The sequence below is a fragment of the Muscardinus avellanarius genome, assembly GCF_963383645.1.
Source record: "Muscardinus avellanarius genome assembly, chromosome: 6".
In the NCBI taxonomy this organism is placed as follows: domain Eukaryota; kingdom Metazoa; phylum Chordata; class Mammalia; order Rodentia; family Gliridae; genus Muscardinus; species Muscardinus avellanarius.
This window is the reverse complement of record NC_137791.1, coordinates 70,748,368-70,766,755: the sequence shown is the minus strand read 5'-3', so window position 1 is coordinate 70,766,755 and position 18,388 is coordinate 70,748,368. Positions and strand designations below refer to the sequence as shown.

Sequence of the window (18,388 nt, the reverse complement as noted above, 5' to 3'; positions counted from 1 at the left end):
AATGTGTAACATCTTTGAAATTGGTATTTAAGCCCATTTTGGTAGTGGATGACTGTGATCCCAGCTATACCAGGAGGTTGAGGCAAGAGGATCACAAGTTTGAAGCCAGCCTGAGGAACATAACAAGATTTATAGAGAATAAAACTTATAAAAAGGGTCTGGGGATATAGTTTGGTGGTAGAGTGCTTGCCTAGTATGTGTGAGGCCTTGTATTCAATCCCCAGTACAACCAAAAGAAAAAAGAAAAAGAAAAAATAAAGAAAGAAGGAAAGAAAAAGAAGGGATGGAGGGAGAAATTGGTGTCCCCAATTAAGAACAAGGCAGAGAAAATATTTCACTAACAGCCAGGTATGGGGCACACCTGTAGTCCCAGTACCTGGCAGGCTAAAACAGAAGTATCAAAGGTTCAAGGCCAGCCTCAGCAATTTGGTGAGGCCCTCACGAAACATAGTAAGCCCTCGGCAACATACTGGAAAACCAATACCACAAAACAAAATAAAATTAAATATTACAATGTACTTCTTGTCATACAATTCAGAAGGCAATGGAGTGACACTGTTAAAATCTATGTGTGGAGCTGGGCATGGTGGTACATCCCAGTATTTGGGAGGCTGAGACAGGAGGATCGTGGTTCGTGAACAGCCACAGCTACTTAGTGAGGTACTTTGCAACTCAGTAAGACCCTATTTCAAAATAAAGAATAAAAAATAGGGCTGAGGTATACCTTGGGACATAGAATGCCCTGGGTTCCATCCCTAGTACCACACACACACAAAAAAAAATCTATGTATGTGCAGTTAGGGAGAAGCATATACAGACAACTATGGGACAGAATGTCAACCCAGAATTCTTTGAAAAGCCAGTGAAATAATCCTTTTTAAAAAAAATAATAATGTTTCAAAGAAAAAGTGGGAAAATCTACCATCAAAACTGCTTCATTAAAAGAAATATTAAAGCTGGGTGTGGTGGCGCATGCTTGTAATCCCAGCATCTCGGAGGCTGAGACAGGAGGATCATGGTTCACAGACAGCCTCAGCTACTTAGGCCCTTTGCAACTCAGTGAGACCCTGTGTTCAAAATAAATAATAAAAAAAAACAGGGTGGGGGTACAGCTTAGAGGTAGAATGCCCCTGGGTTCAATCCACAGTACTGCAAAAAGAGAGTGTGTGTGTGTGTGTGTGTGTGTGTGTGTGTGTGTGTGTGTGTGTAAAAGTTCTTTAGAAAAGAGTTTGATTCTAGTCTGAGATTTTTTTAAACCCATACAAAAAAAAGAAACCAAGTCCAGGGTGATAGTACGCATGTTTAGTCCCAATACTTGAAACACTGAGACAGGATTGCAAGTTTAAGGCCAGCCTCAGCAACTTAGCAAGACCCTATTTCAAAAAAATAGCTCATAGGTAAGGTTCAATCCCCACTATAAAGGGAAAGAAGAAAGGAAGAAAAAAGAAAGGAGGGAAAGAAGGAAAAAATGAAAATTAAAGGAGCTGTTTTTCCTAATCACTTTAAAAAATAATTTTGTTTAGCCGGGCGTGGTGGCGCACGCTTGTAATCCCAGCATTCGGGAGGCTGAGACCTGGAGGATGGCGGTTCGCGGACAGCCTCAGCTACTTAGTGAGGCCCCCTGCAACTCAGTGAGGCCCGGTTTCAAAATAAAGAATAAAAAATAGGGCAAGGGTGTAGCTCGGAGGTCAAATGCCCCTGGGCTCCACCCCCAGACCCGCAAAATAATAATAATAATAATAATAATAATAATAATAATAATAATAATTTTGTTTTATAAAATAAAAACAGGACAGCCAGGCATGGTGGCAAACACTTGTAATTCCAGTATTTGAGAGGCTGAGACAGGAGGATTGAGGTTTCAAATCCAGCCTCAGCAAATTAGTGAGACCCTGTTTCTAAATATAAAATAGGTCTGGGGGGTATAACCTGGAGGTAGAAGACCCCTGGGTTCCATCCTCAGTACAAAAAAAAAAAAAAAAAAAATACAGTGGATTATAGATTTTCTAACAGTGTAAAAGTAAAATGTTTAACATCTATAGCACAAAAGATGGAAAGAGGAATTAGGAATAGTCTATAAAAGTTTTTAACCTAGATGAAATCATACAAATCCGAAAGTGGACTATGAGTAGACAAAAATATATGTCTCAGCCAGGTGTGATGGTGCATGCCTCTAATTGCAGTACTTGGAAGGCTGAGACAGAGGATCACAGGTCTGAAGAAAGCCTCAACAATGCAGTGAGACTCTCAGCATCTTAGTGAGACCCTTTTCAAAACAAAAATAAGAAAAGGACTGAAGACACAGCTCAGAGGGTTTAATCCCCAGCAGCAAACACCAAAAAAAAAAGTATATCTCACTTGAGCAACCACTAAAAAGAAATTTTAACTATAACAAGCCAATAGTTGAAATTGAATACCATAAAAATATCCAACTAACTTCCCAAAAAAGGCAGAAAGAGTTAAGAACAAAGTACAGAGAGTTGTCTACAAAGAAAACTAGTAAAATGGAATTTTAAATACAAGCATACCATCAATTATATTAAATATAAATGGCCAAGAAAATGGCTATACATAAAATCACCTTGCTAAGTTTATACCTTAATTCTAATAAATAGCAATTTTTAAATAGTACATGTATATAGTTATGTAATATTGTAAATGTGACGGTTTTTTAATTTCTTTTGAAGCCCCACATATTTTTTTACTTGTCTTTTATTAACTGCAAGAGAATAAAATAAACATTGAAAGTGTGTATCCCTACTCAACATTGCACCATTACATGAAGTTCTTTTATTCTCCCTGTTAAATATGAGTGTCCTTCAAGTTTTGTTGCAAGTTTTTTGTTTATTTGTTAAATGCTACTGGGGATTGAACCCAGGGACATTCTACCTCCAAGCTACACCCCAAGCGCTTTTTATTTTTTATTTTGAGACGAGGTCTCACTAAGTTACTGAGAGTCTAACTACATTGGTGAGGCTCCTCCTGTTTCAGCTTCCAAGTATGCGTGGCTTGTTTTAATTATTTTTTAACCAAAATGGAAGTTGGCCATTATCAGGATTTTCATGCATTTACTAGAATTGTCATTAAATTATTTTCTTTTATTCTCCCAATATTATGAATTAGATAGATAGGGGGTTTTTTTGCATTGTTAAGGCACAATGTATTTCTAAAATTTATTCAAACATAGCATGAATAAGATAATGCTAAAAGGAAAGAATAAGATTATAGAACAAAAGTTAAAGGCCAGCCTGGTGTGGTGGCGCACACTTGGAATCCCAGTACTTGGGAGGCTGAGACAGGAGTATTGCACAGGGTTGAAGCCAGGCTTAGCTACTTAATGAGGCTCTCAGCAACTTAGTGAGACTCTGTTTACAATAAAATAGAAAATAGGTCTGGGAGTGTAGTCTGGAGGTAGAAAGTCTCTGAGTTCCATCCCCAGGACTACACACACACACAGACAAGTTAAAGAAACCAAGTCCAGGGTGATGGTACACGCAGGTAACAGTGCTAAAATCTAAAGCAAAAAAAAAAAAAAAAAAAAAAAAAACATACCAAGCAGAAATAAATTTTAATTACACATCTAATAAATATTTAGGAAAAATTCAATATTACTCTTTTTAAGTTTGTTTTGTTGTATTGTGTGATGCTAGGGATGGAACTCAGGGCTTTATGTATGCTAAGTAAGTGCTCTACCACCAAATCACTTGCCCAGCCCTTAACATTACTTTAGAAAATAAATATAAGCCAGGCATGGTAGCACACACTTGTAACTCCAGCATTTCGGAGGCTGAAGCTTCAGCAACAAAGCAAGACTCTTAGCAACCTAGTGAGATCTTGTTTCAAACCAAAAAATAAAAAGGACCTAAGCTGGGCCATGTGCACACTTGTAAAACCAGTACTTGAGAGGCTGAGACAGCAGGATCATGGTTTTCATACAGCCTCAGCTACTTTGTGAGGCCCTTTGTAACTCAGCGAGACCCTGTTTCAAAATAAAGAATAAAAAATAGGGCTGGGGGTGTAGCTTAGAGGTAGACTGTCCCTGGGTTTCATCCCCAGTGCCAAGAAAGAAAGAAAAGAAAAGGAAAAAAAAGAAAATAAAAGAAAGAGAAAGGAAGAGAGAGGGGGAGGGAGGGAGGGAGGGAGGGAAAGAAAGAGAGAGAGAGAGAAATATAGCAAAATAAGTCTGTACCACAATAAAAGATGACTATAATTTCAGGAAATTGAGAAAACCTTGGACATGCTTGATTTCCCAATGAATGTGGTAACATAAAATTAATAGAGGGTGAGAATGGTCTGAAATTGTAATGAGAAGCAAGAAAATCACCTATCCTTCTACCTCCCCTCCCAGTCCTGACAGCATAAGGGTTGAAAGAGAAAAACAGCTATCACTTAGAGATCTAGAGGGAAAGGAGTATCCACAGAGAGTCAGGTATCTATTCAGGCAAAAAGAGAAAAGGGCCTTTTTCAATAAAAAGGCTAAGGATATAGGTCTTTTTTTTTTTTTTTTCAGTACTAGAGATTGAACCAAGAGGCATCCTCCAAGCTATACTCCCAGCCCTATTTTTTATTCTTTATTTTGAGACAGGGCCTCATTAAGTTGCAGAGGGCCTAAGTAGCTGAGGCTGACTGCGAACCTGTGATCTTCCTGTCACAGCCTCTCAAGTACTGGGATTACAAGTGTGCACGTGGCCCAGCTTAGGTCCTATTTTATGGGATTCTTTTGATTATGAACTCCAGATAGGGCACATTAGAAGAAGGATTTCAAGAGAGAAATAGATAGAAAAGGGGACACAACACACTAAGAACCTTTAGGGTATTAGATGAGGAACTGAAAATCTAGAATTAGGCATGGAGATGGCACCCAATATAAACAGAGATAAATAATAAAAAGTTCTGGCAGATTCAAGGCAACCAGGGATTAGGTTGTGAGTATAAGCAAAAGGTAAGAATGAATGCCTGGGATTTCTTTGGACTTCTTCAAAATCCTTTCACTTTTTAAATTCTTTATTTCTCAGCCGGGCATGGTGGCGCACGCTTGTAATCCCAGCTTTCAGGAGGCTGAGACCGGAGGATTGCCATTCGCGGACAGCCTCAGCTACTTAGTGAGCCAGCCCCAGCTACACCTCCAGTCCTATTTTACTTTTTATTTTGAAACAGTATCTCACGAAATTGCTGAGGCTGGCTGCAAACCTGCAATCATCCTGTCTCAGCCTTCCAAGTACTGGGATTACAAGTGTATACCACCATACCCAGCCAATTGTCTCCTTCCTTCCTTCCTTCCCTCCCGTGTGTGTGTGTGTGTGTGTGTGTGTGTGTGTGTGTGTGTGTGTTTTACTTTTTATTTTGAAATAGAATCTCACTAAATTGCTGAGGCTGGCTGCAAACCTGCAATCATCCTGTCTCAGCCTTCTACGTACTGGGATTACAAGTGCATACCACCATATCCAGCCCTCCCCTCCCTCCCTCCTTCGGGTGTGTGTGTGTGTGTGTGTGTGTGCGCGCGTGAGCGTGCTGAACCCAGGAGCATTCTACCTCAGAGATACTCTTCCAACCCCTTTTTAATTTTATTTTTATTTTATTGAAACAGGGTCTTGCTAGGTTGCTGAGAGTCTCACTAAGTTGCTGAGGCTAGTCTCATACCTGCGATCTTCCTGTCTCAGCCTCCCAACTACTGTGATTACAGGCATGTGCTCCAGCTACCTGGCTCCAGCTGTCTTTTTCTTAATTGACTCTTCTATTTGAAGTTGTGGCCATTACGTTCTTGAAATATCTTTCCCTTCACTTTTTTTTTGGTACTGGGACTTGAACCCAGGAGTATCTACCTCCAAGCTAAACCCCCTATCCCTTTTTACTTTGAAATAAGGTCTTACTAAGTTGCTGAGGTAGACCTCCAACTTCGCTCCTCCTGTCTCAGCTTGCCAAGTACTGGGATTACAGGAGTACACCACCATACCAGGCTCCTTCACACTCTTCAGTTTCTCCTACTACCTCTCTTATTACTCACTGTCTTCATTAGGTCTTTTCTTCTTCCTCCTTAGTATCTGTCCTATTTCCCTCTTTACTCTACATACAACCTAATGATCCCAAAGTGATCCCATCCATATCCACAGTGAGTCACAGCCTCCACTCAGCTTCCCAATGGACAATCTCCTCTATGATTCCAATGACAGAGAACTAAACAGCTTTTTGCCCATGCCAGCAATTCCTTCTATATTCCCTCTCTAGAATAAGAAATAAGTATGGGATGTTTCCTTCTGTCTCCGCATATGGCTGAAGTGAGGCCCCAGAGCTGAAAACTACAAACCATAAATTTCTATATACTCTAGAAGGAATGGCATGGCACCCATAATAGCTAAGACAGCATTCCTATCACCTACTCTTATTAATAAAAATTTAGAAATAGAAGAGAATTCATAAGCATACAAAATGGTAGAAAGGGCTTTATAAATCCAGAACAAAGGCAGGGGTTCTGCAAGAAAACCTCTAGGATAAACTGGTAACTACCGAGAGGGGACAGTGAGGAACCGTGGCTAGAAACTTACTAAGATAAAGAAACTGTGTGTGTCAGGGAGGAGAGGTGACCAGGGTTGAACCCAGGTGCACACTACCTCTGAGCTACACTCCCAATCCTTTTATTTTTTGTTTTGAAACAAGGTCACATTAGCTTGCTGAGAGCCTCACTACACTGCTGAAGCTGTCTTCGAACTTGCGATCCTCCTGTCTCAGCCTCCCAAGTACTGGGATTACAGGTATGTGCCACCACAACCAGCTAGGATAAGGACACTCCTAGCCTATCTTGGTCTAACCACTCAAACTAACTGTAGTGAGAGTCCTAAAAAGGACCTAACACATATCCTCAGTAGTTCAGGGGCTACATGAACACAGAAACTGGGTTCTCAGCCTGGAAAAGTCTGCAGAAACAAAGATGTTGGAGCTGTCACAGGGAGACAGGGAGATTAAGCAGGTAGCACACATTCTTCTACCACTGGGTTCTACAAGTTTTGTTCTTGCCAAGTAGTGCTACAAAAGGACTAACGCATCTTTGCAGGACCCTGACCAAAGCAGGTGCTTTCTAGAGTTAAACATGCTGTAACAGACTGTAGAGTGGACCCCAGAAGGCAAAAGCTAAAGGGAGACTGCAAAAGGTGTCTGGAGTACATGTCATTTCCTAAAAGGGAACTGGGTAATGTGAACATACCCTGAGGGGACCTTGAAAATAACATCCTGCCTGCACCTCCCTCTAAGTCCCCACCTGGACACCTGCCACACAGATGGCACTCGCATCTGGATTACAACGCTGTCCTTTCTCTTCTAATCTTCCTCCTAAGCAAAAGCCGAAAGTATCAAGAAAGTAGAAGAGTGAAGGAACACATCACACTCTTCTTCTCCACTACAGATCCCTGAGCCAAAAGCAGGCTAAGTTGAAAGGAAGAGAAGCTTTAAACTGAATGTAAGCTTCTGACTAGATTTTCCATAAATTGAATCTTGATCAAAATAAGGTTTGTTGTTATGTTAAAAGTGGACTCTTCTCTTTCTGCGCTTGGCTAATCTCACTTAACATAATGTTCTCCAGGTCTTTCCATCTTCTTGCGAATGACGTGATTTTGTTCTTCTTTATAGCTAAGTAGAATTCCACTGTGTGTATTTCCCATAATTTTGCCTCCCAAGCACTGGGATTACAGGCTTATGTCACCATGCCCAGCTCACTTTGGAATTCGAACCCAGGGCTATTTTACCTCTAAGTTATTTCACCCCCAGTTTTTTTTTTTTTCTTGTTGCTGTTTTGTTTTGTTTTGAAACAGGGTCTCAGTAGGTTGCTGAAGCTCTCACTAAGTTGTTGAAGTTGACCTTAAACCTGCAATTCTCCTGTCTCCACCTCCCAAGTACTATAATTACAGATGTGCACCACTTGGCTGCATCCCGGATTCTGATTTCAATGGACCTCAGGCAGAGGTCAACCATTTGTTTCTTCAGGAGGATCCCAGGTGCTCCTAAAGTATAGCCAAGGTTAAGAACTCCTTAAGAACTGGTCTCTCCCAGAATCCAGGTTTACCTTTCCCCAATCATCTTTCTCAATGTAACAAAAATCTTCTTTTTGAAAATACAAATTTCAGCCCAGCATGGTAGCACACACCTATAATCCCAGGATTTGGGAGGAGACAGGAGGATCACAGGTTCAAAGCCAGTCTCAGCAACTTAATGTGGCTCTCAGTAACTTAGGGAGACCCTATTTCCAAATTAAAAAATAAGGCTATGTGTGCAGCTTAGAGATATAATGCCCCAAGTTTAACCTCCAGCACTACAAAACTAAATAAATGTTTTAAAAATATAAATCTCAGCCAGGAGTGGTAGTGCATGTTTGTAATCCCAGTACTTGGAAGGCTAAGACAGGAAGTTCACGACAGCCTCAACTACTTAGTGAGGCCCCTTTGCAACTTAGTGAGACTCTTTTACCTCAAAATAAAGAATTAAAACTAGAGCTAGGGATGTAGCTCAGAGGTAGAATGCCCTGTTCAATCCCCAGTACCACACAAAACAAAACAAAAATCTCATAGTATTTAGAGCAGTGGCTCTCAATCTAGGCTACCATTAGACTCTCTCAGGAAGCTTTAAAATAAATCCTGATATCAGGAACTGGGCACGGTGGCACATACATGTAATCCTAGTACTTGGGAGGCTGAGACAAGAGGATCACAGATTCAAGGCCAGCCTCAGCAACTTAGTGAGACCCTCTACAACTTAATGAGACCCTATTTAAAAATAAAAATAAAAATAGGGATGGGAGTGTAGCTCAGAGGTAGCAATGCCTCTGGGTTCAATTCACAGTAGTGTGCGAGCACACACACACACACACACACACACACACACACACACACACACACTCACATTAGGCCAAACTCCAGACAGAATGAAATGGAATCTCTGGGAATGAGAACTAGGCATCAGTACTTATTAAAATTTCCCATGTGATTCCATGTGCAGCCAAGGCAAGAACCCTGTCCTAAACACAATGGCAAGCCAAAGAAAGACTTTACATCAAGAAAAATCCAAACTCCCCTGAAGACAGCAAGCTTTTCCATCTAACCTTAGCACTCTCGGCTCTCACACTATCAAGTATTGACTCAATCCAGAAAGTCCCCTGTATTTGTTCAATTCACATCTAAGTCTCACTCACCATTAAAGTTAAGATCTTTTGACAACAGCCTTGTGTAAGGCCCCCTCCCCACACGCACACACACGAAATCTGTGATTCTTATCATTCTGTGGGTTGATTTTCATGTTTCAGACTAATTCCTGATTATCTCCAGTGCTGATCAGCACGCATAGTTCACAGTAAGTACTCAGATATCTGCTGAATTCACTCCATGACAAAAAAAAAGTGCCTATGTTATTAGGCAGGTATATGCCCATTTTTATAAACTTTAAATTTAATAAACATTATATTCAAGTCTCATTAAAACAGAATTTAACAGCTGAACTATTAAAAATGGAAGGTAAATGTTTAATGTTTGTTCTATTTATAAGTAGCTACAAATGAAGGTACAAAGGGCAGTAGGTTACCAGCGTCAGAGGGTGGGATGTTACAGAATCACAATGCTGGCTTTGCACTCGAATGACTTTTAAAATAAACCTTAATTAACCTTTTGATATACTGGTACAATGACATCTGTATGTTTCAGGAAAATGAGTTCGACTATTTAAAGTAAACTAATAGACTTTGTCTCCTCAAAATGAAAGCTTTTGAATGCTTTGAATAAAATGTGCTTAAACTTCAAAAACACTAGTATTATGGTTACCAGCATCTAATAGTGATTTCTACTACTCTGGGTCCTGTTAGCCAACAAAAGTTCAAATCTCCATAAAAGTTACTTTAACACTTATATATATATATATATATATATATATATATATATATATATATATATATATATATATGTATATATGTATATATATATATATATGTGTGTGTATATATATATATATATATATATTTTTTTTTTTTTTTTTTTTTTGTTTCCCTTGCGGGTCTGGGGATGGTACCCAGGGGCATTTGACCTCCGAGTTACACCCCCTGCCCTATTTTTATTCTTTATTTTGAAACAGGGTCTCACTAAGTTGCAGAAGGCCTCACTAAGTAGCTGAGGCTGGCCGAGAACCATGATCCTCCTGTCTCAGCCTCCCAAGTGCTGGGATTATAAGCATGTGCCACCATGCCCGGCAACACTTTATATTTAAGTAGTCACCATATATGTGCCTTACTCAAAGACAATTTTGCTAAATATTAACTGAAGAGGAACTAAGCACTTATATAGCATACTTAATTCAAAAGATCTGTGTGTGTGTGTGTGTGTGTGTGTGTGTGTACGTACGTACTAGGGATGAAACCCAGGGCATTCTACCTCTGAGCTACACCCTCAGCTATATGTTTTTATTTTATTTATTTATTTGTGATACTGCAGATGGAACCCAGGGGCTTTTCTACCTCCAGGCTATACTCCCAGACCTATTTTATATTTTATTTGGAAATATGGTCTCACTAAGTGGCTGAGAGACTCACTAAGTAGCTAAGGCTGGCTTTGAACCTGTGCCATCCTCCTATCTCAGCCTCCCATTTATTCTTTATTTTTGAAACAAGGTCTCACTGAGTTGCAAAGGGCCTCACTAAGTAGCTGAGGCTGTCCATGAACTGCGATCTTCCTGTCTCAGCCTCACGAATGTTGGGATTACAAGCGTATGCCACTATGTCCAGCTTCAAAAGACTGCTGTACCCATATGGGCCATGGACATCATCTTAACATGCAAAATGATCACTATTTTACCATGTGTTTAAATAAGTTTTTTTGGTATGGTACTGGTAATTTAACATGGGCATGCTACCTCTGAGCTATATCCATAGCCTTTTTAATTTTTTTTTTTCAAACAGACTTGCTAGGTTACTGAGAGTCTTGCTACACTGTTGAGACTGGTCTTGAACCTGCAATCAGCCTGTCTCAGACTCCCTGGGATTACAGGCGTGTTCCAACATATAAAGCGTAAATAAATTTTTATCTGTCAAAAGTTGTTTACTAAGCCGGGGGTGGTGGTGCACACTTGTAATCCTAGCATTCAGGAGACTGAGACTGGAGGATCACAGTTCACGGACAGCCTCAGCTACTTAGCAAGGCCCTTAGCAACTCAGTGAGACCCTGTTTCAAAATAAAGAATTAAAAAATATAGGGCAAGGGGTGTAGCTCGGAGGTCGAAAGCCCCTGGGTTACATCCCCAGACTCGCAAAATAAATAAATTAATTAATTAACTAATTAAATAATAAAGAGTTGTTTACTAAATTAATCCAGTATTCAGTGAATGCCTATTACCTGCTTGGGAATATATGAAAACGGAAATAACTGAATTGACTAGTAAGAAAATAAAGGTATAAACCACAATATTTGGCATTTGTAGATTTTTTTTTTACCTTATTTGGTGATTTCAAAGGTGAGATGGCTATTTTATTTGGTGTCTGTGTTGTAGAATTTAAAGTTGATCCAATCACACCACTTTCAGAAAATGTTATGGTCTTTGATGGAGTTCCAGGGGTAGACTGTGAAAGAACCCTACCTGCAAATGAGAGGCAGCAAATCAGTTTAACTGCTTTCAATATCACAATAAAAATGTATGTGAAGCTGATGTACACTCACGAGGATTTCAGTATATGTTAACCCCTTCATATGTAATCAACACCTTAAATACATCCCTTAATCCCTAATAAACTATGGTAAACCTAGGCAGAAACAAACAAAACAATGCTTCTTAGTAATACTTAATACCTATTTACATTAACAGTATACAAAAACAGTTCCACTCATAGTCTCATCAATATTGTTAAATTAGAGCCATCAAAAATCAAGCTCAAGACAAGTAAGCAGCTTGCCCTATGTGATGCAGCTACCCAAAGTCTTAAAACTTCAATCTCTGTATGTCACTATCCATAGCTGTCTTCTACTTGAACTTCAATCAGGAGTGTACAATATTGTGAGGAGGGGGATGTAGGGAGCTAAACTCAAGGATGGGTGTTCTAACATTAAGCTATACCCCCAGCCCCCGATTTTTAAAATAATTTGAAGCAGGGGATCACTAAGTTACCACAGGTTGGCCTGAAACCTGTAATCCTCCTGCTACAGCCTCCTATGGCTTGAGATAACAGGCAGGCATGCACCATCATGCCTAACAATGATTATACATTTTTTATTTTTATTTTTATTGGCAGTACTGGGGATTGAGCCCACGGGTAGTCTACCTCCATGCTACATCCCCAGCCTTGTTTTTATTCTTTATTTTGAAACGGGGGCTCATTAAGTTGCAGAGGGCATAAGTAGCTGAAGCTGGCCATAAACCTGTGATCCTCCTATCTCAGCCTCCCAAGTACTGGGGTTACACAATTGTGCTCTAGCACACCCCGCTTGAATATACAATTTAAATCCACAGTTGTAAAACAATTGTTAAACTAACTTAAACACTGTCAGGTTAGATACTGTTTTAGACTGCTAAAAGGGAGAAAAAGTTCCTTCTAGCTACCCTGCCAGACTCCATACTGTGTTCCCATCTGGACAATACCCCTCAGAAACAACACTGAAAACTAGTGTGTCTGGATTGGGATTCGAAATATTATAGTAACATGAAACATCAGGACTTTTTATCCTAGGGAAGAAAGGAATACAAAGACAGGACAGAGTTCCAAATTCTAGAAAGGCTGTGTGCTGGTTATTATTGCCATTCACCATGTATTCTGGTTCTCCTTAATCCTGGGCACATGGTAGAATTGTACTTACTCTTCCAATCTAACCCTCCTACAGTTCTGTAGTTAAGTTAGGATCATATGACTACTTCTGGTCAATAAGTTTGGGTAAAAGTAACATGTGTCATTTGTGGGCCAGAGAATTTGCTGCCTATGCAAAACACTCAAAGCTCTCTGCCATATCTGAATGGTGGCTCCTATCAGCCTTTGTCCCTTCGTGACTCTGAAGAGAAGAGCTTCCTTTTGAACCCACAATGAACATGTAGATAATCTTGACTATGAATAAAAGAGTTAACACTTCAGGGTTTTATATTTAAGGGATTTTTTTTTTTTTTTTTTTTTTTTTTTTGGTGGTACTGGAGGTGGAACCCAGAGGCTTTCTACCTCCAGGCTATACTCCCAGACCCATTTTTTTTTTTTTTTTTTTTTTTGGTGGTACTGGGGTTCCTGGAAGCCCTGCTACCTCCAGGCTACACTCCCAGACCTATTTTTACATTTTTATTTGGAAACAGGGTCTCTTAAGCCAGTGCGCGCAGCTGGCTTCGAACCTGCACGATCCTCCTGTCTCTGCCTCCCAAGCGCGGGGCTTACAAGCGTGCGCCACCACGCCCGGCCCCAGACCCATTTTATACTTTGTTTGGAAACAGGGTCTCACTTAAGTTGCTGAGAGCCTCACTAAGTAGCTGAGGCTGGCTTCGAACTTACGTGATCCTCCTGTCTCAGCCTCCCAAGCGCGGGGATTACAAGCGTGCGCCACCACGCCCAGCTTATTTAAGAGATTTTGGCCAAAAAAAAAAAAAAAAAAAAAAAAAACACAAGATTATCATGACTGATCCAGGCTGTCAGGCTAAAACTTGGAATCAATCTATATTACATCAAATGCATAGAAACAGGAAATCACTTCTTCTTAGTAGTAAAAAAAAAAAGGACTTCAAATTTCCAATTAAAATGAGCTTCAGCCAGGCATGGTGGCACATGCTTATAATCCCAGGAGATAGGAGGATCACAGGAAAACTATGGTAGCCTCAGCTACTTAATGAGTGCAGCCCCACACAACTTAGTAAGACCTTGTTTCAAAATAAAAAACAAAAAAATAGAGCTGGGAAGCCAGGCGTGGTGGTGCACGCTTGTAATCCCAGCATTCGGGAGGCTGAGACAGGAGGATCGCGGTTCGCGGACAGCCTCAGCTACTTAGTGAGACTCTCTGCAACTTAGTGAGACCCTGTTTCAAAATAAATAAAAAACAGGGCAGGGGATGTAGCTCGGAGGTCAAATGCCCCTGGGTTCCATCCCCAGACCCGCAAAAAAAAAAAAAAAAAAAAAAATAGAGCTGGGGGTGTAACTCAGAAGTAGAATGCCCCTTGGTTCAATCCCTAGTAATGGAATAAAAAAAAAAAAGACAATTTCAACCCAACTCAGTCCCACCCAAGTGAAGGCTGGATAATCAAATCCACTAACTACAGAGGGAAATTAAGCATCTAAGTAGTGGCAAAGGTAGATAATAAGTTATCTCTAAAATCTAAAATATATAGAATAGGTTCTATCGGATCACACTACCTCCTTTTTTACATATTCATTCAATAATATACATTCACTGAACCACATCTAATTTCCAGAAAGTGTGCTAGGTATTGGCGAGACCGAGAGAAAGGAAAAGAATCACACAAAAAAGAACTAACATCAATATGGTACATACATATAGTGTAACATTATTCTGCCTTAAAAAGGCTCGAAATCCTGGCAACATGCCACAATATGTATGGGTGCTCTTTTATGCCAGTCATAGAAGAGCAAGCGTTGTATGATGCCACTTGTATGAGGCATAAAGAACGGTCAAAGCCAGAGGCAGAGAGTAGAAAGTGGTTGCTATGACTGGGATAAGGGAGGAATATGGAATTGTTGTTTAATAAGAAAGGATTGCAGCTGCACACAAAGAAAAAAGTGTGGAGATGGACAGGAATGATGGCTGTACAACAATGTGAATACACTTAAAGCCACTGAACTGTATTAAATGGCAAAATTTTAAAGTAAAGTAATTCATTAAAAAGAACTACATGGCAAACAAAAAACTACCATTAAGAACCATCATAAATGCTATACGGGAGACAGACTTTTCTTGTCTGTCCACGTACTACAGTGTGGCTAATGAACAAGTTAAGAGCCAGTGTGAAGTTTAATAAAAGTTTAATTGAAGTATTTGATAGGCAAAATCAAGTTTTACAAGAACACACAGAAAATGGTAAAAAGATGAGTACCTGACTAAACTTAGGCATCAGGAACTTCCTAATCTAGAAGATAAAATGAGTGAGTTAGCTGTTGCAAAGAAAAGCATTCCAGGTAAAAAGAATAGTGACCTCCTAAAATAAGTTCAATGAGTAGGTTGGAGCTGACAGAGAGTAAAAATGAAAAAGGTAGACCTTAAATCATAAATGTCTTTAATGCTATGAAAACACTGGCATTTGAACTTAATCCTTATGGATGAAGACTAAGAAATGAATAAGGCCAAGAAAAGTTTAAACAAGGGTGTGACAAGATAAGATTTGTATTTTAGAAAAATTGTTTATATGCAAATAAAAGTTTACTTTGATTGATAGGAAAAAAAAAACATTTTTAGCTGGGTGTGGTGGCGTGCACGCTTGAAATGCCAGCACTTGGGAGGCTGAAGAAAGAGGATCACGCAGGTTCAAAGCCAGCCTCAGCTACTTAGTTAGGCTTTCAGCAACTTAGTAAGACCCTACTTAGTAAGGCTTTCAGCAACTTAGTGAGACCCTGTTTCCAAATAAAATATAAAATAATAGGTCTGAGAGTAAAGCTCAGAGGTAGAAGGCCCTGGGTTTCATCCCCAGTACCACAAAAAAAAAAAAAAAAAAAAAAACATTTTCAATGAGAAGCTCAAAACTCATTAAAAGACAATCTCAGTGTACTTTGAAAGAGCACTGGCTGTCATATAAGAATTATAGAATCTGCTACTTATAAGACAATTCAACAGGACAGCTACTCTGGTGGTTTAAAATTTGACTTATATAGGCGAGTGTGGTGGTGCATGCTTGTAATCCCAGCATTCGGGAGGCTGAGACTGGAGGATTGCGGTTCTCGGACAGCCTCAGCTACTTAGTGAGGCCCTCTGCCACTTAGTGAGACCCTGTTTCAAAATAAAGAATAAAAAATAGGGCAGGAGGTGTAGCATGGAGATTGAATGTCCCTGGGTTTCATCCGTAGACCCACAAAAAATAAAAAGTAAAAATAAAATGTGGCTTATATGAATTTTAAAAGGTTATACATGTAATCCCAGCATTCGGAGGCTGACACAGGAGGATCATAGTTCACGGCCAGCCTCAGCTACTTAGTGAGGCACTCCACAACTAAAAAGAATAAAAATAAATAAATAAACAAGGCTAGGGATATAGCTTGGATGTAGAATGCTCCTAGGTTCCATCCCTGGTACTGAAAAAAAAAAAAAAAAAAAAAAAAGTTATACAAAGCCAGAGTGTTAGCACACACCTGTAATCCCAGTATTGGGAGGCTGAGTCAGGAGGATTACAAGTTCAAAGTCAGCCTCGGCAACATAATGAGACTCTCAACAACCTAGTAATGCCCTGTTTCAAAAAGTAAAAATAAAAAGGGTTAGGGTAGTATACCTTAGAGTTAGAATGCCCCTCAGCCCTATTCCCAGTACCACCCCCAAACCAAAAAAAAAAAAAAAATTGTTATACAGAACAGAAAGCCAAGCATAGTGGTACATGCCTGTAATTCTACTACCTGGGAGGTTGAGACAAGAGGATTGGGACTGAAGGCTCAGCCAGGTTCAGTAAGTCAATGAGACTCTCTACAACCTAGTGAGAACTTGTTGCCAAATACAAAATCAAAACAGGGCTAGGGGTATAGCTTGGAGGTAGAATGCTTCTGGGTTCAATCTCCAATACCAACAAAAGAAAAAAATAAAAGTTATACAGAACCAGTTAAAAAAATGATCCCTCCAAACCAAACATCATGCCAACAATTCTAGTTAAATTTAATAGAAGTACATCTCTATGCATGTTGATAGGGCTACTAAGTCTTTCTGCTATTAAAAGATAAAGCAACACATTAAAATTCATCTGCAATACATTAAAAGCAATGCGAAGACCAAGCATTGACATCCATGACAGTCAAGGTAAACTGTTAATATAGCCAAAGAGTCTTTGGACACTTTTGCAATCTTTCATAAATGTTTGGCATATAATCCCCAAACATAAAATAAAAACTTTAAGGAACTCTCTCCAACTCAAAACAGTGAAGAACATTGCACTGAGACATTCTTTTTGGTTAACTCCCTCAATCTACCCCAAATCCCCCAAGGGACTGGTAGCCCCTTTTTCATCAATACTTCTAATTCTTGTTTACTTTAGCTGATCATAGCCTTCTTTCTAAACCAGCTCTAAATCCAAACAATGTTGCTCCTGAAGCCATATCTCCTTCCTATGACAGCCCTCAAGGCCCCAGCCTCCTATACTCTCACAAACCTCTCCAGAGAGCCAAAGGAAAGAGAACACACCCAATGCTGCCTCACATTAACATCTCTCCATTCTGAGAAGCTTCCTTACATGCAATTCAAACCTAGAGGGAATGACAACTCACTGACATTCACTTCAGAGCTGTCCATCACTGAGTGTGCACTTAACTAAAGATAGCAGCAAGTGGTTTGGGTGTTTGTTTTGGCTCTTTTTTTCCTTTTATTCTTTGTCCCTAGATACACACACACACACACACACACACACACACACACACACACACGCACGCATGCTAGATATGATTAGTTTAGCATTTGGAGTATCGCCATAGAGAATATACATTCTGGAATTCTAGAGATGGGTAATTAGCATTTCAAAGTCTCTAGTCAAAAGTCTACCATTCAGCCAAGCCTGGTGATGCACGCCTGTAATCCCAGTACCTGGGAGGCTGAGACAGGAAGATCACAAGTTCAAGGCTAACTTCAGCAAGTAGTGAAACTCTCATCAACCTAGCAAGACCCTGTTTCCAGACCAAAAAAAAAAAAACAGGGCTAGGCTGTAACCCCAGAGGTAGAGTGCCTCTGGGTTCCATCTCTAACACCACACACACAAAAAAAAGTCTACCATTCCGAGATACTTCCATATATGCCTTCAGCACAAAGAAAGTTAAAAATAACATTATAGCTGGTAAAAAAGAGTAATATTGGTATAGTTCTAAATTAATGACCAGTCACCCACCATAGCTGTATAGTTTTTTTCTAGATGAACTGAGCTGCTTGCCAGGCAAAGAGGAAGAGAGCTGGTCTTAACCACGCCATTATAGAAAGACAGGGAAGACAAAATCAATGCACTTACAAAGGAGCAAAAATGATAGATCATAGACTTCAGGTTGAGTAAGGAAGAATTTGAAGACCAAAAAGTGGTGGTTATTAAAGAGAGAGTAAAAGAAACAATAAATCAGAGAGCTCAAAGTCCAAAAAAGTTACTGGATTGAAAGTAGGAAAGCAGGCAGACTGAAGAATAAGAGAACAGAACCCTTGAAGCCCAGATTTCTGGGGCAGCAGAGCTACTGGTGATGACAAATTTTAAAGTATGTAACAAAAGAGTTCTGGACCACATTAAG

The 18,388-nt window shown here is 39.8% G+C and overlaps 1 protein-coding gene across 3 annotated transcripts in view; it reads right to left on the bottom strand.

Moving 5' to 3' along the window:
- The window catches only part of LIN54 (lin-54 DREAM MuvB core complex component), a gene marked incomplete at both ends in the record, with an annotated part of 84,101 nt that overhangs the window by 31,695 nt on the left and 34,018 nt on the right, over nt 1-18,388 (bottom strand). For 2 of the 3 annotated variants that reach the window (XM_080698102.1, XM_080698104.1), the window contains one exon: nt 11,456-11,598. The exons of the other annotated variant lie outside the window; for it this stretch is intronic. In XM_080698102.1, coding sequence (XP_080554228.1) covers nt 11,456-11,598 — 143 coding nt within the window. The remainder of the gene's footprint in view (nt 1-11,455; nt 11,599-18,388) is intronic. 3 annotated transcript variants of the gene reach the window in all.